The 22027-nt window shown below is 35.4% G+C and overlaps 1 protein-coding gene across 3 annotated transcripts in view; it reads left to right on the plus strand.

Moving 5' to 3' along the window:
* The window catches only part of LOC102233583 (dehydrogenase/reductase SDR family member on chromosome X-like), a 40023-nt gene that overhangs the window by 12438 nt on the left and 5558 nt on the right, over window positions 1-22027 (plus strand). Inside the window, exons 1-5 of one of the 3 annotated variants that reach the window (XM_005800746.2) lie at window positions 3086-3308; window positions 4286-4393; window positions 8831-8899; window positions 17912-18013; window positions 20362-20569. In XM_005800746.2, the coding sequence (XP_005800803.1) occupies window positions 3203-3308; window positions 4286-4393; window positions 8831-8899; window positions 17912-18013; window positions 20362-20569 (593 nt within the window). In that variant the 5' untranslated portion in view covers window positions 3086-3202. Of the gene's footprint in view, window positions 1-3084; window positions 3309-4285; window positions 4394-8830; window positions 8900-17911; window positions 18014-20361; window positions 20570-22027 lie in introns of those variants that run through there. The other 2 variants (XM_023337174.1, XM_023337173.1) reach the window with 2 other exon arrangements.

Here is a 22027-nt window from a genome sequence, read left to right on the forward strand (position 1 = left end):
CCAAACATTTACATATTAATACACACTCTAATGAAACAACAATTTTGTTTGCAAACGAGTTTACCATTTTTTCAATAATTTTTAAATATTTTATTATCTTTTTTTTTTACACAATATTGGTAAATAATGGAATATATGTAAATGATAATCAGATAAAATGAAATTATAACTAATATAAACTGCAAAATGCAAATGTTATTTTATGGGAACAAACTGTTTTGTTACATACTATTTTCTAAAATATATATTCTTAATGTGTATTTCTTTAAATCTTTCAATAAATTTCAATATGCAACTGTCTCTTCAGATAAATTGCTTTGACTTTGAATATATATATTAAAGTAAAAAATAATTCAAGAATGAAATAAAGGAGAAGGGTATGAAAAAGTGCCAAAGCATAAGTGGAAGGAACTGAAGCAGCCACTACTTTATCTTTTGTGTTTTGTTAACTTTCCAAATAGTTAAGTTTAAGTCTTGATCTAAAAGATTATTTGTCTTCATTTGCTGTCTAAAGAAAAAAAGAGAGGAAACTAAAACATTTACATTTGATGTAGAATTGCAAAGTGGCAGAAGTAATTTTCAAGGAAGAAGAGATTTAAATCCTGGGTTATTACTATTAAAATGCAAAAGCTGAATAAAGGATGGCTTCCATTTTAAGCTAATGATCCTTAGCTCACATCATTAACCATAGTCAACATTGTATAGGGAAAATATTATAAATGGATGGATGGTTAAAATGGCCTTTAACATCACTAGTGAGGGGACTGAATGAAAGCAGTACAAGAAATCAAAGGAATTTCACAGAAGTAGGAAGCTTTTGCATGGGGAATGACTCACATCCTCCAAATATGGGCTGAGAGATTCTTTCATTACTTAGAAAAACATTTTTTCAAATGAGGATCCTTGCAAATGATGATTTTTATAACATGATGACTTCTTGCTCTTTTCCCTTTCTGTTACTTAACAAAGAAAAGTGATAAATAAAAATGACTTCAAAATCTGGTCATCATGCATGTTCTTATTTTGCTATCTTCATTGTAAGAAATTTTTACCAAACCTCTGCTGCAAACAACCTTCTTTAATTTATTGGTAATATAGATGCATCAACTCTTTATACAACCATTCAATTGTTCCTCAAAGTTACTTTGAGCTGACCTTCAATTATTATCCTGTTTAGTCAGGGTTAATTGATAACAAGCTGAATGGAAAACAGAGGGAGAACAGATATAATACAATACAAACAACAAAGTACACTGCAATACAAAAAGTGGTATTTATTTGCAAAGGTTTTCATTTAGGTTTTAACCCATTAGGTGTCATCATGACACTTGTGTCCACATTGACCCATTGACCAACATATAAGGGTTTTGGGGGTAACAGTTAATTTTTCAAATATGCTCTACAAAGAAATCAGTGAATAGATTAATTTTACAAAAATCATTTGGGGTTATGCTTTGCAAAAAAATAAAACTCAAATAGGTGTCTCCATGAATAATGAACTGCAAATCGGCAGGGTTTCACTGTAAAAAGAAAGTAAATATAATTAGGAAATTTCCTATGTTTCAAGATAAATCTTGAAAATCTGAATAAATAATACAATAAGAGCTCTTAAAAGGCACACAAGCAAATATCATTCATTCATCATCAGCCATTGGGTAGTTCTGCCAATGCTAAAGCGAACTGTCAAATAAATTAATACATTTAAATTTTAAATTTACATAATTGTTCATACTAGATAAAGGCAATATGTTTTGAACAATTTAAAGTAAGTCGTATCCTTCTGTTATAAAACAGTAAGTATATTGTTTCAGGGAGCAGGATTAATTCATTTCCACTTGGCACATTTATCACATTTGATTTTGACTTTGAAGAACACTTTAAAGAATTTAAAGTACACTGTTATTTCCATTTAAAGTAACAGGTGTCCTTTTAAGGGATAGAAATAATCCTTAACTGTGGGCACTTTGGCTTTTAAACAAATTAGATTATAGTTGCACAGTCATCAATTACTTGAAGGATATAACATTTATTTGCTGTTGTAAGTTAATGCATTATGCTGGCAAAAAGCTGATAAAGCATTCAACTATTTATGAAAGTAAGAAAATAATGAAGTGTTAAATAACAATAAGCTTTCAGGTTGGGCTATTTTGAAGGGAAGAATTCACAAAAAAAAAGTAATTGGATTCTAGATGTTCTAGAGACATGCACCAAAATACTATATTACTTCAACAAGTCTTGTATGTCTGTAACAACTTTGAAAGCCGGTTCTAAGCATTTCAATCAAGAGGGATACATACACATGCATGCAACACTTCATATTTTTACCGAAGCTCTCAAATCTGTATGAGCTTTGGTTATTTTGCAATACAAAGAATTGGCAAACATTTGAATCATTAGATGCATAAAGCTAATGAATTGAAGTGGAAATTGCAGCAATAAATGTGTTACATTGTTCAGACTTTTATTTGTAAGAAAAATAAAAGATTCATGCCCCCCTTTCCTCCCCCCAAACACACACTTTTCAGTGAAGCACCACAGTTTATGATTTATCAATTTAAATCCCATAAAAATATTTTGTAGCTGTAACATGTTGAAAACTTGAAAAGGTTATTTTGCTGGGCACTGTCCTTGCTTACGGTCTTATTTAATGGTTATCATGGCAGTCTCCAGTAAGAGCAGACGATTGTGACAGACTGAAATGATCCCAGGAGAGGAAAAGCTAACTGCCAGACCATCAGTCAGTCAAAAGTCTAACAGCGCTGCGGACAGAGGCTTCTTCAGCTCTACACACACGCTCTTAAAGGCTGTCTGGGGAAATTATGGATCAGACTGCAGTGTCAAATGGCTGTTGCTTCAGAAGTATGTGACCTCTCTGGCAGCAGTTAATGAGGTAGTCAGTGAGCTGAAAGAAGCAATATGCAGGAACTACAGAGAAGGCGCATCAAACAGACTCCTCTGTATGTCACAGTTTTCAAGCTGTCCAGCCAAGCTGTGGAAGAGTTGAAGGCATAATATATTTTTAGGACAACTCTTCAATGGAAAAATATTGGCAAAGTTAACCAGGGTTCAAACTGTGTGTGGCATACAGAATTGCAAGGAGGCGAGGATGCCCAGACGCAGTATTGGAATGTGTCCCACAGGCTTGCATCGCCCTGCCTGTCTAGACTGACTGATTCTGCTGCTTTTGCACACCCTGCCAAGGATGTGGGCTGCCCTTCGGTTTCGTCTTCTACCTGCTATCAAGCTGTACCTGCTTGGCTTTAAGGTCCTGCTGGATCAGCTACTAAACAAACCTTTAAAACTTCCAGGTTAGTTCATTTCGATTTCAGTTGTTACACCAAATATTAGACAAGTTGTTGGCTATTCGGCGATGTTTCGACTCCTAGCAGTAATGTAGAGTAATGAGAGGATGCATGTACATACAGCAGCTGCCCTGCGCATTCTAATTCAGTGAGTGAGCCGTTAACTTTATTTCGTCACGGAAATGACCGTGTTATGCTAAAGTAGCCATGCTAGCTAGGGCATATAAAAGGCTGAAAACACTGTTTTAAAATGTTTTCTTGGGTTGATTATGTTGCCGAATTTTCCGGGATGACCTATTAATTACACTAAGCATAAACATTTGCAATTCGAAGCGTTTTTATTTGTTCCAGGGGGATTTGAGATTAAATAGTAAATTTTTACCATGCAGTTTAGTTTAGAGAAATTGAAATCCTCTATAAACTCATGTTCATCAAAGAAAGCGCTTGATCACAATCACCTTTGGTCAATTTAATTTGCTCATATTTAATGTGTATCATGACATACTCTATTATTCCTGTCATTACAATATTATGCCATGGATTACGATATCAGGAAAATCTGCATCTAAACTCTCTGCGATATTTCTCACACCGATATTGCAAAGAGAATTTTCATTTGTCAGATTGTGTAGCACCAGCTTGGTACACTGCTCTGGGTACCAAGCTACATTTTTACAGTTTGGCATTGATGAAATGATCTGGAGTTCATGGAGTTGAATTGAAAATGATTCCATATTAATGGATATCTGTCCCTTATTTGCCCCGTAGAGCTGCCTTGTGATATTGTTTATTGTGAGTTGACAATGCATCAATAAAATAAATTAAATTCATCTGTTTTAAATGCAAGCATATATAATTTAGTTATTTTATACCTGAAGTCTAAATGGATTTTGTAGACTGTCAACAGTGTAGGTTATTTATATGGAATACTTACATGAAATTATATTCTCTCTGATATATGTATCCTCTTCTGACTCTGCCAGTGATGCCCAGACAAGATGGCAAGGTTGCCATAGTGACAGGAGGAGGCAGGGGAATCGGCTATGAGGTGGTCCGGCATTTGGCCAGATTGGGAGCACATGTTATCATAGGTACAGTATCAAGCACCACATCACTCAGAAGAAGATGCAAACACATACATACAAGGTATATCCCCAGAGTATAGGTTAAATTTCTTTGGTTGTAAAAGAGTTAAAAGTTTTAATAGAGTTTTATTATGTTTATAATAAGAGTGTTTTTTGTAATAGAGTTATAGTATTTAAAAAAAAATACTACAGAAAATAAAAATTCTGAAATATAGCTAGTTTCCTATTCAGTTTCTATGCAGTTTTCTATCCAGTATTTTCATTGTCATATTGCTAGCTATATTATTTTTTTCTTTAGACACATGACCCCCAAAAGACCACTTAACCTTACCACTTAAAGCACTGTTACATTGACACGTGACAGGAAGAAGCTGGAACCGAACCTTCAATCTTGTGATTGCATGACGACTACTCAACTCACTGAACCACACAAATAAAATCAAACAAATATCACAAATACTATTAAAACTAGTAACCTAAAACAAGCCACAGGTGAATTAGTGAACTCCTATGGCTTCAGGAGGGTCTACATAAAAGTGAAAATCGAAGGTGATTTTCACTGATCTGCCACCTGCTGGCTCGTCTTTTGGTTGCTTTAGTCGTTCCTATCTGCCCTCAGGTGTCTCCCCAACCTGAGCCAGTTCAACTTATGACTCACAGCAAGATTGCTCCTAAAAGGGGAATCAGGAGCCATTCTCAATAGCTGTGCTGCACACAAGGAAAATATGAGAGTCTGAGAAATAGTTTTCTATTCAGTTTGATGTATTGTGTGATCTCTCATTCTGCATTACCTAGTTTAGGTGTCATTAGGTGCAATTTGTGTCTAAATTTAAATTAGCAATGTGGTGCAAAGTGGTTAAACTGGCCTCTTCACAGGCCCACATATGGATGCAATCAAAATTTGTATCTGTAGTTCAACATTTTAGTTTCCAAAAAAAAAGAAAAACTCCTACAAAGAAATACTGATTGCAGTAAAAAGGCAAATCTCTATTTGTGTGCCATATGTAAGAACAGTGAATTTAGTTTCATTTCCTAACACAAATAATAAATAATGAACCTTCCTGCAGAGGTTTGTAGCATTGTTGCTGTTTGGCAAACGTTTCTTAATCACAGAGACTACATTGATACACTGTAACAAGATCAGCAGTGTATCTGATCACTATGCTTAGTGAATAAGCATTCACTATTATGCTTAGACTGTACAGCAGAATGCAGAATGAGAGTCAGAGTGTTTGCTAGAATTCTAGTTGTACAATAATGAGATTTGCCACGTAGAAGAGTGTGCTATGGATGAATAAATAAACCACACAAGAACTCAGTCAAGTGTCTATTCTGGCTTCAGACAATCCCTTGTGATTTTTAGACTAATCCCACATCTGATAACGGCGCACCTATCTCCATTGCAAATCCACCAACCGAATTCATGAAGTGTGAATATTTATGGTAAAGTGGATCCCGCTCTGATAATGGAGTGGATGCATATTTCAGGTAGAGTGTTAGCATAGTGCTTGTGTGAGGAGGAGGTGAGTTTGTTTTGAGCCTCTGCTCCGTCGTGATGGATATCAGGGTTGAAACTGCAGCAGAGTGCCTCGCTAAAATAAAATAACTCCTTGAACTTTTCCACATTTTGTCATGTTACACCCACACAACACTTGATCATAATTTTTTCTTTAATTTGGAGGATAAGATAAAATATTGATTTATGTTGATGAATAAATTAATGTGGGATTTCAAAAGGATACTGTTTAATCCAGAAACAATACACAGTTTACGTAATTAATTCACTTAAAAAAAATGAAGTTAGTAAATATTTTGTTTGCTCCTTACTTATTTTTTTGTTGACAAACATTTTAAAAGTCTGGTAGTGTTTTCCTTAAATCTCTGTGTATTAATAGAAAAATAAGTAAAAGCTAATTTACATAATCTTTAATACCCTATTTTGATTTCCATCCATTTTGGAAAATACCCAAATTTTTATATTTATTTTATATTTATTCAATTTATATATGGATTTTATATGACAGGACACAACAAGATATCATGTAATTCTGTAACATAAGGAATTTATACATGGTTTTCAAATATATTAAATAAACATTTAATTGTTGAGTACTACTGGAAAGTGAACTTCCCTTCAGTCTTAAAACTTTTTGCAAGTTCTGACTTCTAGGATTTCCTTGTATTTCTTTTTACCGTTGTTTTTGGTAACTCGTGACGGACAGCATTGCAGTGGCGGGATGCTGCCACCACCATTTTACACTATTGTAATGGTGTGTTCAGGGAGCTGAGTGTTAATATTCATCCACAAAACAATGTGAATGTGCTTCAAAAATGTTCTGATTTGGTCTCTGTGTTGACCGATTTGTTTATTATGCAATTTCTGAACAAAAATGGTTGCACAGAATTTTATTGAGCAGCTTTGTCTGGAAATGGTTCAGTAGATTTTTTTTCTGTAGTGTAACGTCTGTCTATTAATATGCCATTTAAATGATTGTCAAAAAAAAAAAATTAAAGGACTGAAAGACTCCGACCTTCTGCTGTCTGCTACCTGTGTGTTTGTGTGACCCTTGTGCCATTTCATGAAGAGAAGCCGCATGCGTGAGCCTTGACTGAACCACAGTGCATCGGGGCAAATAATGCTGTGCCCTTGAAAAGCCAAGTGTAATAATCCAAGATTAGTGTGTCAAAGAGGAAATGTGAATGTGTGTGTTGCCTTGTAAAGGTTTAAGGGAAACTGTTAGTGTGCGTCTTTATACATGAGTTTGTTTGTCACTATGTATCAAATTCTTACATCAAATTAAATATTCAAATATTTTTATGGTGTCACATTTTGTTAAATGATCATTTCCTAAAGTTTGTATTGATGGGGGTTGTATTTGTTTGGCAGACTAACTCACGACATTTTTCATACTTAGTTTTGTTTCTAATGTCTTTAGTTCTAAAATTAAGATGAATTGTATAGTAATTGCATTTTCTGCTGTATAGTCCAGCAAGAGACGCCCATCTCACTCCTTTTTGTCTTTGTCTCTGCATCTTTTTACTCTGGGTTGCTTTGATGTTATTTTTTAGTTGAATTTAAGAGGTACATGTAAGACCTCTTAGTTAATCCAAAAATGTTCCACTTCCATTTCACATTAAGCTACATAGAGGATCAAAACTGATATAATTAAAAATAAAAACAGAAATATATATATCTGTGCTTTTACTTTTAACAATGCCAGTTTTTCATTAAGACACAGTCAGAGGCTGATAAAGTTCTTCCAGAATTACTGAAATATGTATTTTTAGTTTCAAATATAAAATGCAAGATTTTTTGTCAACTACATAAAAAAATAGTAGTACTGTACATTTTTCAAATGAACTTTTTTTTTTTATTGCAGGCTCATGATTTGGGGATTTTGGTGAGGTTCGGGTCACTTGTTACATTTTTGTTCCACTGTGAAATAAATTCAGCATAAATGTCATAGAAAATATGGAATTGTTCATTTGGTCATTGTCAGTTTAAATCTTTTTAAAATTTAATATATATAAAGACAAATTTAAAATAGTTAGACATTAATCCATGCACTTGTCATAAAAAACACACATTAAATAAACATTTTAGATTTGTTTGAAATTTGCAAAAGCACCCTATAATTTTCAATTTCTAATTTCACTCTTTTTAAAGATTCTTGTGAGTACATCGCCTTTATTAAAAACATTTTTGATCCATCTTTCTTGTAAAGTGGCTGAATGTCTTCAAAAGCCAGATGTATCATTCAGATTCAGTGCTTTGGATTTATCTTATTTTTTAGGGTTGTACAATTCTGAAATTTGCATATGAACAGTGTTATTTTATCCCGTTTTTCTACAGCTTTTTCCACTTGTGTTCTCCATTCACATCTTTTTAAGGACAGTGTGCACCATGCCAAGAAATGCCAGGTGTTTGACTAATAGCTCCTTGGAACCTACTAAATTGGTGCAAAAACACTATTTTATGCTTGTCAATCTGTGTTATCCGAGACATCTTTCAACTGAAGGAATATGAAGAGATGACATGCTTTAGCAAAATTTTGTCTAATCATCCTAATAATGGTCCATTTACATGAAAAGAGCTGTTTATTGGGCCCAGACTGTAAAGGAATTCACAGTGATATTATGCTTTGCCTTAAAACTCTGTATTAACATGTCTAACTTTTTAAAATCAATGTTGCAGTCTGTATCAAGATTTCAATAAGTTAAAAAAGATGTTTATAAAATCTTTAACAGGTAGATATTAATTCCGGGGAGCTTTCATCCAGTCTTCATTTAATTTGAAGGACCGGTCTCAGAAATATAGTTTTGTAAAATGAAGAAAAAGAAGACTAGCATAACAGAAGAGTTGCGTGTATTTCTCTTTTAAAAAGCCTTGAAGGCCTTGTCAGACATAATATTCATCTGTGTCTCTGTGTATCTCTATTTTAGGTGGAAGGGATGAGCAGAGGGGTCTTGCTGCCATCAAAAGGATTTGTGAAGAGGACAAGGAGGCCAGAGGTAGCACTGTAAACACATTAGCATACACGCAAATACTTCTAGAAAAGCAGACTTAATTTAGCAATGAAATGTTTTGTGGAAAAGCTGAGTAAAGACTGTCTCAGCTTTGTTTTTAGAATCTAAGCACATAGATTCTTTACATGAACAGAAGCTTTAATTAATCTATGCTTAACGACTTGGAGTGCCCATGATGAACAAAGACATACAAATACTGCAGGAGTACAAACAACACAAACAGTACACTTTCAGTTGTTTTCTCGCTCCTGTTCTCTACATTCAAAACCCAGGCTGACCAACAGCTGTAGACCCAGAACCTGGCAACCATTCAAATTTGTGCTGCCATGTTGATGAATTTGAACACAGACATGGTTTTCCAGTGAAAGATGTGCTGCATCAAAGCAGAGAAAAAGAGGACATCGTGACAAAAGATAAATGAAAGAAAACCGTTTCTAGAAAGGAGGCAGGAAAAGAAATGAAGCCACAGAGGAGGTGATGGAGATAAGAAGAGACAATTGATAGCTGAAATTTATCACTTCATCGACTAAAGCTTACAGGGTTCTCTTACTTCAGTGTTGAGAAATTAAATCGGCTGACCTTCAAAGCCATCAATTCCACCAGTGTCATGACAAGGATGTCATAACTTATTCCTTTCTCTGTTGAAGAGGCCTTGAGTTTGAACTACACTGTATTTCCATCACAATTGAAGTTATGCTTGACTTGAATTTCAAGTCAAACTATACTTAACTTGAATTTATTGGTAATTTTTAGTAGGCTTAATGTTATTTGCCCCTTTTAGATTAAGCAATAGTTCAAATATGTGTGATTTTTGGTTCTTTGAATTAGGAGCTGCACCAATCAGAATTTTGAAATAGATTTCCCATCTCTAGATTTCCAAGGTTGTGGATAATTTATCCAGTTTTCAAGGATATACTTGAATTTAGCCAATTCAAGCTTATCCTTAATTATTGTTTACTGGCAAATTGTACATCTTTTCTATTTGTTGGTTTTTGTTTGCGAGTTTGGATCTTCCATAAGCAGCAACTCCTGTTTTTTTCAGTCAACACATTTTGTTTCACTACCTACCATTTGGGGGACCTATTAAATTGAGTGATCTTTGGGTGGTCAGCAAAATGCTTTTACTGACTTTTTCTCCCTCTGAAATTTCAATCTGAAAAAAGGAAGGTTTGAAATGAAAAGAACTGAAAAAATATCAGCCTGTCTAAAGACATGCAGCTGGATTAAAAGAGCACAACGACGCAACAAAGCAAAACTGAAATTTTTCTTGTTTGCACGTTTTTTATTTTGATAGCAGTTCTGATTTAAATTTAAGGCCAAAAACATGTTTAAAAAGCTACTGGATTTGCTGATTACCACTGTGTTGCATCACCTGTCCTTGCAAATTACAGTCACATTTTTATAAAAATGTTGAATACCACGCATTTTGTTTATTTGGGTAGAGTAGTTCTCAATTGAGCATTGCCATTTATTGAGCACGACTTTGGCATGTGTGCTTTGGCCTTGTGGTGGAAGGCCGCACAGGGCTGAGGGTGTCAGGTACTTAGACAGCAGGCATGTAGCCGGTGACATTGAAGTCGATTTCCCTGGGTGCGGCCATGGTAGAATTGATTACTTCTTTTGTAATTGGCAGACACTGAGACAGAAGGGACATGGGGGTGTCTACAGCCAGCTGCTTGTGCGCTGAATGCGAATGTGTTGATGGGGGTGTGTTCGGGTGTGTAGAGCGAGACAGTAATGGATTCTCATTAGTATGTGAGGCAACAGCCTTAAACATCTCTGTCCAAAAGGCCTTTGGCATCCTTCCCAGTTTATGCACATTTGTCTGTTGGGAGAAATTGGCGACAGTTTTTTAATAGACATGTGGGTTTCAGAGGTAGTTTCATCTGATTACTTCATGGTGTCACCAGTGGAAAGAAAATCCACTTCAATGCTGAATGTCTTTATATGTTCTAGTTCGTTCACGCATCATTTATCTTTTAGTCTCAAACTTGAAACTAGAAGTCGACATACAGCAAATAAGAAGACATCTTTTTGTCTCACTGTCTGGAGATAAATCAGACCAAACCTCTCATTTATTACTGAACCAACAGCATTCTATTGTCCAAAAATATAACATGGCACAACTGCAAATCCACAAGTCCACAGGCTTGTGGGTCTGTCCAAGAGGCTTTCCAAGAGGGCCATGGTAACTCTGGAGGAGCTGCTGAGATCCACATCTGAAGGGGAAGAATCTGTTAACAGCACGTTTTTTTTAGTCATTCACCTTGTGGACCAAATGTTGAAGATATCCTAATTTTCTGTTGCCACAAGTTATTTATTGGACACAACAAACTTTTTTTTTTTAAAAAGGTGCTCTTGTGTGAAAATTAACAATGCATAACCATGTGCATTGTCCCAATGGTGAAACATTATGGTGGTAGCATCATGGTGTGTGGAGGGACAGAGAAGCTGGACAGAGTTGATGTGAAGTTGTAGATAAATACAGGGCAGTCTTAGAAGAAAATCTGGGAGAGGCTGATAAAATCCTGAGACCAGAGCAGAAGTTAACGTTTTAGCAGGACAATAAATGTAAACATGCAGACAGAGCTATGATGGAATGGTTTAGGTCCAGGCATGCTTATCTGTTTGGGCAGCCTAGTCAAAGTCCAGACCTAGTTCCAATTGAGAATCTGTGTCAAAAACTAAAAATTTATATTCTCAAGTTGAAGTCTAAAGAAGCGGTTACATGTTTTACAATCATCTGAAGTCATCTCGGTGGTTTCCAGACAGCCAACAATTGTCTCTAAGAATAAGCTAAAGTACCTCTCTTATGGAAGTTGGTCCACATGGGAGGGCGAGCTCACATAGGTGTAGTGTTTTTATTTTTACAGCAAAAATGTACAAATGACAGGAGAGGATGGGCCCCATCTCAACTGCCAAGAAATGAAATGTCCACTGAGACTCCAAGATGGGATCAAAAATGATAAATCAGTGTAATGCTAACCTTATGTTACACTCAAAAAACAGCCCAACGCCACATAAGTTACTTTAAGACCATATTCAGGTACATTAGCAAAACAAAAATCAGGAAATTGATCTGATCTGAGCTTGAGTTGTTTTGTGAAGAAGGATATGAAAAAATAATATACGTATATATTCTGCATATCTCAAATATGCAGAAGTAAACACCAAATGTAATTACATTTAAACATTGTTCCAGAACAGGGGTCACTAACACAAAGCCTTTGGCCTCCAGGCTGCCCCTGAAGACCATATGAATTGCCTTTGGAGCTGTTCCAAGGATAGATAAATCATTAATTAATAAGTTATGTAATTAAAAAGAAATTTTGTGTATCACTCTGGTAGCCCTCTGTATTACTTGGTACCCATGAAGTAGTTCTCAGTTGCGAAAAGGTTTGTGACCCGGGTTCTTGAATGTAATGGTTCAAGGGAGCGGAATCGTGTAGAATAGATTTTTATTGGCCTATCACATAAAACCCCAGCAAAACACATTAAAGTTTGTGGTGTGAAAGTGACAAAATGTATACATATAAAAAAGTCAAGAGATATTAATGCTTTTCCAAAGCACATCAAGTAATGCTTTAAATATTTATTGTTTCATTCAGGGTAGGTTTCAGGTATTTTTCAAAGCAGAAGTATAACCTCTTTGCTCCATCTGGCATCCGTTTTCAGTGTATCGCCTGCTTTAAAAACAGCCTCTGTCCCCAGAAAACCTAAAAACAGTCCTACGGGTGTATGATAATGACGTTAGACCACAATTGAGTGCTAGTCCATGAAGTTAGGGCATTTTACCTTAAATTATGAACATGTACATAAACACACCGGCCGTTTCTGTATATTTGCTGCAGGCAATTCTGACTGTCCACTAACTTCAGTCACGGTGCATTGAAAGTAGCACAATGTGCCTCAAACCATAGACCTAAATTAAGAGCGCGAAGCAAGGCAAGCTGTGTAAGTGTGTGTGGTTAACATGCATTAAATTTCTTTCATCTTTCACCTAACTCCAAAATGGTCGGGTTTTTCTTTTTTGTTGTTGTTTTCGTCAAGCTCTGATGAAAAGGTGAAGAGAAAATATATGCGTGACTGATAAACGCTTCTTTTATTTTGATGTTTTTATGATTAAGAAAGGATATACATGTTTGAATTTGCAGCTGTCTTTACTCTGGTGGTTGCAGCATCACATGAATGGTACAGACTGGAGTTGACTGAACACCAGCCAGCCTCCTCTCCCTTACAGCAGCTGAATAAAGAACATCTGTGGAGGAGCTGACACTGGCATGCTGCCCAGAGCTAATATTCTTGGATTCCACTGTTTTATCAGACAGCTCAAAGTGAATCTATTTATATTGCTGTCTCCGAGAGCTTGTTCAGAGGTACCGGTTCATTCATTGTGCATTTTTTACTCTTGAATCAAGTGGTAGTTTTCAGATTTGTAATTAAATGACAAATCTTATTGCCTTCGTCCGGGTCAAACCGTGTTATTTTAAGGCCAAAAATCAATCACTAAATCAGGTCAGAGGATAAAGCGAAATCATCCCGTTCTCACAGGGATGTTTACCGACACCTTTAGTGAGTAATGCAGTGTCTCTGGTCTCTTGGCAGCCAGGGGAGGATTTTAATGTGTTTAACAGCAATGCATTTTAATATCAGATTTAGGTGTAATCCTGCTTAATCATATCTACTGTGGTCTGAGTCGGAAGGCTAGCATGTTAAAGCCAGGTGGAAACGGGGATTTATGAGAAACTAGATGCACTCCTGTCATTTCTTTATTCTAACTACTCTGCTTTTTACAAATTATATCATCACCTCTTTCTGACCACGTGTTAATTTCTTGATTTTCAAAATAGGGGTGGTACTTTATGGTTTCTATGATAAAAATAGGTGTTCAGCAGAACTTGCTTTTTTAAATATGGTGGAAAGTCCTGTTTATCCAGGCTTGAAAACCGGGCTTGAATAATTTAGGAACAGATGAGAAATGGTTATATTTTTTAAGACTAAACTAGTCATTGGTGTTAAAAAATAACATGATTACAACATTCTAAAAAATATCTTTCCACACTGGCGAACCTTGTGAGCACTTACCTAAATTTTTTGTATCTGTGTGTTCTTTCAAGTTCATCATTTCGTTGGATATCACTTTAAAGAGTGTTTATTCATTATTTTATTTGATTAAATGAATGGTACTTTCTCTACATAATTTATGCAATGTTGAAAATTGAAGCGACATATATTACTTTTTCTCTATCAAAACATCCGTCCTTTACATCTGAATTGTTAAACCGAGACTAAAATATTGTTAGTTTTATGAGTTGCCCTTATTGTTTTTCTGTTTGATGTGGTACTGCTTTTGTGCTCTGATTTATGTACATATATTGTGTGCCAAATGAAAAAAAAAAGGTTAAACTTGGAACTGTTTTCTCTTCCATAAGTGACACAAAGAGCATCCGATTGGGATTCAAACCAAAGTTATTTTTGTTGCAGAGACGACATGAAAATATGATGGTAGACCAGGTCTTAGCTAAGGTTGAAAAACGCTGCCCTCCAAACAAAGCTGTTGGTTTGGCTTCATAAAAATTACTGAGGTTTTTTTTATTTTTTATTTGAAGTTCTGAAGATGAAAACATTGTTCATAAAACCTTCAGCTGCAAAATGAAATATATTTCTCAGCATAACTTCCAAAATGTTTTGTACTCTGGGTGTATTTAACATCCAACAAATCAAAAATTTGATCTTTTTCAGTTTTTCTTGATCACTTAACACATCATACAATGTAACTGAGCTGGAAGCTGTTACAGTGGGAAGAAAATTCAAAAGTTACCTACTTCCAGTCTAAGCAAGGTTTTCTAAAGAGATACTATTTGCATTTTGTTCAGGCTCTTAGATCGCAAGAGATCAAGACTTTTAGCAGATAGCAGGAAGGCTTATCAGAGTTCAGTAAACATGCTCAGTTTTATCCTTTGGGCTTTCCATCTCTTTCCCAAGGCATTGCTCTACATTCTACAGAATGTACAGATGGAGAATGCCGTTTTTGCTATGCAAACTGTGCAGATTGATGTGGTCAATTTGTCTTTGTTTTAAAATAATAGTAAATCTTTTATTAGTTCTCTTGTTATACCTCTGATTTATACCTCTGAATTTGAGTTGTTTTGGTATCAGGGAAACGCTTTATAAGAACTCGAGATCAGAATCGGTCACAAAATTCCAATCGGTGCAGGTTTCTCTGCGCTGATTGGTTTATTCAGCTGAAGTCTGTTTAGCTTGACAACATATCTGCTGACTTCTTAAATTTAGGAATTGTTTTCTGGGGGAAGTAAAAAAAAATCTCTGAGCTTAAAAAAAATTTACCTGAAGACTCTTATGGCAGATTTTGTTTGCTAGTTGTTTAACTTGCTCCCCCGGCAGCTTTTCTGTCACCAGTCAAATAAAGATAGGTCAGTTTTTACTGCTATTGGTTGTTAATTTTAAAGCTGTGCTTTACACATTATTTCACTGTGTAACTGTTTCAGTGTGTGACCATGTCATTGTCAATTAAGATAACCTTGGCTGCTTCATTAAATCATATAGTTATGAACCTGTTCAAATTTCTGATCTCTGGACTAGATGTAATGAAATATGATATATTATGACCGCTTATCAAAGTAAGACGACTCTGAGCAACCATAGATTTTATTTAATTGAACAACAGATTTCTATACAATAGACTGAAAAGGATATAGACATTTTCTTTCAACCTCTATTGTATCTGTCCACAGGTGGACAGAAGCATGTGAATGAAGGCAGATCATGGAATAAATACTTCTTTCTTTACACTTTATACTATACTATACGATACTATAAAACTATTGTATTTTTCCTAAAGTTCATGATGTGCTGACAATATCATTCAAACACATGATTAATTATGCATTCACAGAGACATATAGAAATTTCCCTATTTTCTGGAAAGGCAAATGAATCCCCAAAAGGAATCAAATACGTGCTCAAAGCCATTCAAACACAAACGCTCTCATTTTTCATTATGTTCTTTGTACGCCCTTTCAATCTCTCTGTCTCACACGTAAAGTCAGAAAGAGGTGAATGGCAAGGCCTGGAGATAAGTCTGCTATCAGATCTTGATCATGGACAGCCGCACTCTGCAGCCTTTTTTTTATCAGTCCCATCAAATCTCCTCTCCTCTGTTTCCCTCTTAGTCCTCTTTCTGTCTTTGTCCATTATAAGTGAACCTCTTCAGACATACACGGGTTATACGGAGGAATAATATATTATTGCCTTCTGTTAGAAAGTCCTGATCTGTTTGTTTATGTTGTTTTTGAGAGAAAGCAAAAAAAAAAGAAAACAAGATTAGGCCAAGACCTTTATTTATTCAGGTTTGGGAAATAAAGGAGTTTGTTTTTTATTCATAAAGGTTTGGATTAAAGCCTTGAAAGTGGGCTTGATAATAAAACTGCTCCTACTATGTTTTTTGAGGTATACTTATCAAACCAAATGAACTGTAAGTTCCTCTCTTTAACATTTTTACAATAATGAGGCAGTATTCTTTCTAAAACTGTGTGGTATATATTATATTTCACTGTCATGTTGTCGTGCAAATTATGAAGCAACTTAAGAGGCAGCACATGACATATTTTCATGATGCATTTCAACAGCCATTTTAAGTGTTTGTATAAATCTATCAGCTTCAGTAGAAAAGAGAACCAAAAAGATACAACATAGTTCTTATTGTTGTGCTTGTAATACATGAAATGTAACTATGTAATAAATTTAGAGGTGGATGGAGCGTGGAGGGAGAATCTAAACCATTTCTTCATGAGATGAGTTTTCAATTTACTGCTGGAGATTCGAAATGTTTCTGCATTCATGACCGCAGCGGAAGGGGCATTTTGCTGCTAGAGAGCCGTTGGAGAAAAACACTATTGCCCATCAATGTTTTCATTTATTGAAATAGTAAATGAAGAACAAAAGAGAAACAAGAGCTCAATAAAATTTGAAGATACTATAGCCTACATTGTTCTGGGGATTGTAATGTTTTATTTCTGCTTTTTCTCCTTATTTTGATTTTGGAAAAACTGTAGTAGTTTTGTGACCCATTTTAAATCTCCAATTCTCCAAAAAGATAAGTTTTCAGAATGCAGAGACTTCTTTTGTTTTCTTGCAAAACCAGAAATATCTGTTTCCTTTAATCTTTTGCAGTTTAATATTCTCTGAGCGGAAAACAGACTTCAAACCTAAGGTTACGTTACATTGTTAAACCAATTATTCATTTAATGCAACTATGCGGAAAAGTTTTTGTGACTGATGACTTGTAATCATTTAAATTGCATCCAGAGGTGTCATTTAATTTTTTTAACACCTTAGGTGTTTAATAATTATGAAAATAATTCCCTAAAGTCATTAAGTCTATACTTTATTCTTTTCCTTCATTAATTTCCTTCCTCTTGTCCAAATAAAGCAAGAACTTGTTTTTGCTTCCTTTTTTCTCATTCACTTTATTTTCTATACTTTCTTGCTTTTGTTTCTTTCCTGCTGTCTTTCTTGCTTGCTCTTGCTGAACCTATCTGTAGTTTTCAGAGGTATCTAAGAACTTAAAACATGAACTCAGCACTAGCAGTAAATTCATGGTTAACTTTTCTATTTTCCATTTCCGAAATGAATTTGTCATGACAAATGTGCAGGAACCCTGTTCAAAGATAAACCATCACCAAAACGCAGAGCCATCTTGGCTCCTTTGTAGGGTTCTCTTACCTCTATCTTATTATGCACTAAAGCTCACATAGCAAAGTCTTAAGCAATGATGGGTTCTGACAAAATTAGTAATTTAAGATATGAAATGATGGACTAAGACATAGCAGTGGGAGAGCCCACTACAAGAGATGATTAATACACTCTTTGATGTCTGGCAAAAGTGCTTGCAGGAATAATCCATTTACAATCACTTGTGGGGGTGTGCGTGTGTGTGCGTGCGTGCGTGTGTATGCATGTTTCTGTCCATTCCAGTGGAGTTTGAGAAACTGGATCTTGCTTCATTGCAGTCAATCCAACAATTTGCTGACAGCTTCAAGAAGAGGAACCTGCCACTCAATATTTTGGTAAATAATGGTAGGTAAGAAACATATAGTCTTATTTTTTGGAGTAGTCATTACATGAAGTTCCTTGCAAACATATTCATACCTGTTTTGACCTTTTTCACATTATGTCACATTACAATCACAAAATTCAATGCAATTTTATGGGCTTTATGTGATAGATTAGCACATAGTATTTTATGGGTATGAAATGAAAGAAAGAGATAAACATGTGAAAATGCTCTCTGTCAGGGTGAACCATGGTGGATAGTTTTCTGGAGGAGAAACAGTGCTGGATGTTTACCTCCAAGGAGTACAACTATGAAAACATTCAGCCAGAACTACGTTGGATTGGTTTAGTTCAAAGCATATGTATGGGCTAGAATAATCTAGACTAAAATAAAATTGAGAGTCTGATACAAAAACTTGATACTCATGAATGCTCTCCACCTAATCTGACAGAGCTTGAACTTTTTTGCAACGATATTTAGATCTTTCACTCTGAGGTTTAAAGCTGTTGGCTATATTTCAAAAGCTATGCTGCTGTAATTGCAGCAAAACTGAAAATGCAGGTCCAATCCTTTAGATTTTTATTTATTTATTTATTTTTAGTAGCCAAAAAAAAATTATAATAATTTAATTTTCTCCCGACTTCATAATCTTGCGCTGCTTGTTTGTGGACAGTTAAAATTCCATTAAAATTCAATGAGGTTTGTGTTCGTAACATGGCGAAGTGTGGAAAAAGTTAAAGCAGTATTAATACCTTTGCAAGGCTCTGCATGTGCATTACTTTATGTATTCAGCACAAGTTTTAAATCCTCAGCACTGCAGTGTAGTTTTAATGCTGTCAACAGTGTCAGAATTTAAATTCTGTGCAGAGGATTTAAATCTCAGTTGCACTGTTTAGAGAAACATTTTACATATATACATAGAAATTGAACTCAAGCACCATTTTCCTCTTCATTACACTCTACTTTAGAGGCAGATATGACACGTAATATTAACATTTAAGTTACTAAATTATTCAGTTTTGTTGTGTTTTCTGTACCTTCCTCTGTTCGTCATGAATGTCATCGCTAAACTTTGAGACATTAAAGTTTAGTCTGAGCTGGGCTTTTCTAGCAGTAACGTGAGAAGTACAGGAGTTTAAAAAAAGTCTCAGGTTTTAATTTATAATGAGATTTCCGTGATTGTCTTTAGGTCAAAATTACAAATAGCTTTGGAAATGAAAATCCATTGACATGAATGAATGATTAATTGATGCTAAAAGTCCCATTATCTTATTTCAAACTTACCAAGGTCTTGTAACTTCCTGTAAGTAATCACTTATTGCAGCTGGTTGCTTCTCTGTGCCAAGACTAATATGGTCTGTTTAGGCATGCAGACAAGTGTCTATGACATACATTTCAACAATTTCTCTAAATCATGTCTATCCCAAGAGTTTTTCATATGAAATTAGAGGGAGAGACGATGTGAGACTCTGGGTGACTGATGGCGCACAGACCTCATATTAAATTAAGTGGTTGTTTACCCGTGATAGATAGGGTTCATTGGCGCAGCATATGCAAGGGAGCAGCACACAATTCTCTTTCTTTGAGTTTTGCTGTGAATGGTTGTTCACAGCAATGTATCCAAAGGCCCTTTCTTGGTACGCAGAGGAGGCAGTCAGTTTTTGGGAAGGTTGCCAATGTCTGTCACCCTTGTCGTTTCTGGGCGCAACACAATGTCTGTGCTGTTGACATTTTAAATCACTGTCAGGTTAGTCAGAAAGTGTGATTGCTCATAGCATAAAGAATTTCTGATCGGAACAAGAGGTGGCAGTGACGACAGAAAGCTAACGACTAAATCAACGTGTCACAAGCAGTCCCTTCTTGTTTGTCATTTTGATTGCTCCTAAACAAGAAACATTTTTCACAACAAGTTCAGTTTCAATGGCTGAGACACGAGGTACACCCCTGCTTGGTCACCAGGCCCTCACACATGACAAATCCTAGCTGTAAAATTGCTATCAGATCCTATTAACTTGAAGTTGATGTTCCTTGTGAGATAGCTGGAAGTCGGTTTACAAGTTTGCAAGTTGTTTTGAAAGTCCGTCATCCTAACAAAGCTTTCTTTTTTTAAGTACTTTGAATGAACGGTGAGAGAGAAACCCTTATAATGCAGTAAACAAGAATCTTTAGCATTAGACTGAACACCAGCACAGCAGTGTAAAGTCAGATGTATTCCCCCAAGCAGAATCTGGAGTATTTTCCTCTGTTCAAGCGTTCCTCCAAATCTAATAAAAAGTTGAGAGCTGTGTTTGTTATGATTGGATTTGGGGGCTGGGGGGTTTCGCATACAAAGCTACTAATAACAGATATGTTGACTTTTGTTTATCTTAAGCCGGTGTGATGCTGGTTCCCGAGGGCCGAACTGAGGATGGGTTTGAGCAGCACTTTGGTGTGAACTACCTAGGCCACTTTCTGTTGACCTGGCTCCTCCTGGATGCACTGAAGGATTCTGGGAAGTCTGGTCACGTCTCCTGTGTGGTCAATGTTTCATCGTCAGCTCATTCAATCGGGGAAATCAGACTGAATGATTTAAACAGCTGGTTGGTACACACTTCTTCCACTTTCATGAAATTTCTACACATTTTGTCACATTACAAATAAAATGTTGTTTGATGATAGACCTTCACAACTTTGTACAGAATCTCGAAGTGAAAGAAAATTTTTAAATAATTTTTATAAATTAAAATCTTAAAAGTGGGACACTTTTATTCAGCCTTTTTCTGCAATTGCAGTTTGGTTTGTCTCTACAGGTTTAACACATGTAAAGATTTAAATTTGTGCCCATTCTTCTTTGCTGAGTTGCTCAAACTCAGTAAGATTGGGAGAGTTGCATTCTGGGTGATGGGCTGTGTTTGTTTTTCCTCTGAGGCGTTCACAGAACATCTGTATTTATACTGAGATTGAATTACATGCATGTCACGGTAACTGTTTCAACAAATATGTAAAAAACATTATTCTTTAAAAAAGTTATATGCTGCAGTTTTAAGTGCTATTGTAGTAGCAACAGCATTGTAAAGGGCAAATGTTAATTGAATGGTACAACATTTACAAGTCCTGGATAACAATTACCATCTATCTGCCTTGAAGGACCATGAAAATTGTATATTTTTTGCTTAAGGAATGATTGTGGTATTTTTTCCTCATTCAGAAAACAATTTCATACTGGATGTTGTTATACTCGGATGTCTTGGTGTTTGCATTATCATTAGTTGTCTCCATTTGTTTTGGCATTGATGAGATGAAAATGGTTTCACATGTCTCATTATCGTCTCAGCTCTTATCACTGCTGTCAGGAAGTATTAGCAGCTTAGATTCTTCATTATTTTTGCTCATTAACATGTCCATGGGTTATAGCTGATGTTCTTTAACTTTCATTCGTGGCTCTGAAGTCTTCCAGGCAAAGCACTTGTGATACTGATAACCATCTGTAACGTAAAGAAAAATCTAACAGGACTTTTCTTGTACTTTTGTGTTATGCTTGTAATGAATGTGAGATACAGATCTGTTTAGAAACATGCTGTCATTCTGTTTTGCTTCATCATTAATGTGGCGTTGGCATACGAAGATACCATTATATGGAATAATTGTTGTTTTATTATTATTGGAAACGTGGATATGAGGAACCTTTTATCCTTCTGATAAATAAATGGTAGCCTGACAGTTGTTTTCTTTTTTCATCATTTGTTTTTATCTGATCTGCATCAAACCTGACAGATTTATTGTTGGGGATCAAAGGGAGCACCATGTCAATTTTGAAGTCTTTTGAAAGAACAAAAGGGGTTATTTTAGGGTTTCTGCTATGTGAACTGTCAATGATATCACAATGCATGTCATAAAAGTTATCATAAAATCAGTCTAAGCTTTCATATTGAAAGCTAAAAACATAGACTGACTAATCAGAGAATACTATTGATAATTCAGATTACTGATTTCAATTAACACACAACTAAACTAGTTATTTAGGCTCATTGTTATAGTCTAAAGTACTGTTGTGTTTT

Source organism: Xiphophorus maculatus, chromosome 7, assembly GCF_002775205.1.
Source record: "Xiphophorus maculatus strain JP 163 A chromosome 7, X_maculatus-5.0-male, whole genome shotgun sequence".
NCBI classification, from domain to species: domain Eukaryota; kingdom Metazoa; phylum Chordata; class Actinopteri; order Cyprinodontiformes; family Poeciliidae; genus Xiphophorus; species Xiphophorus maculatus.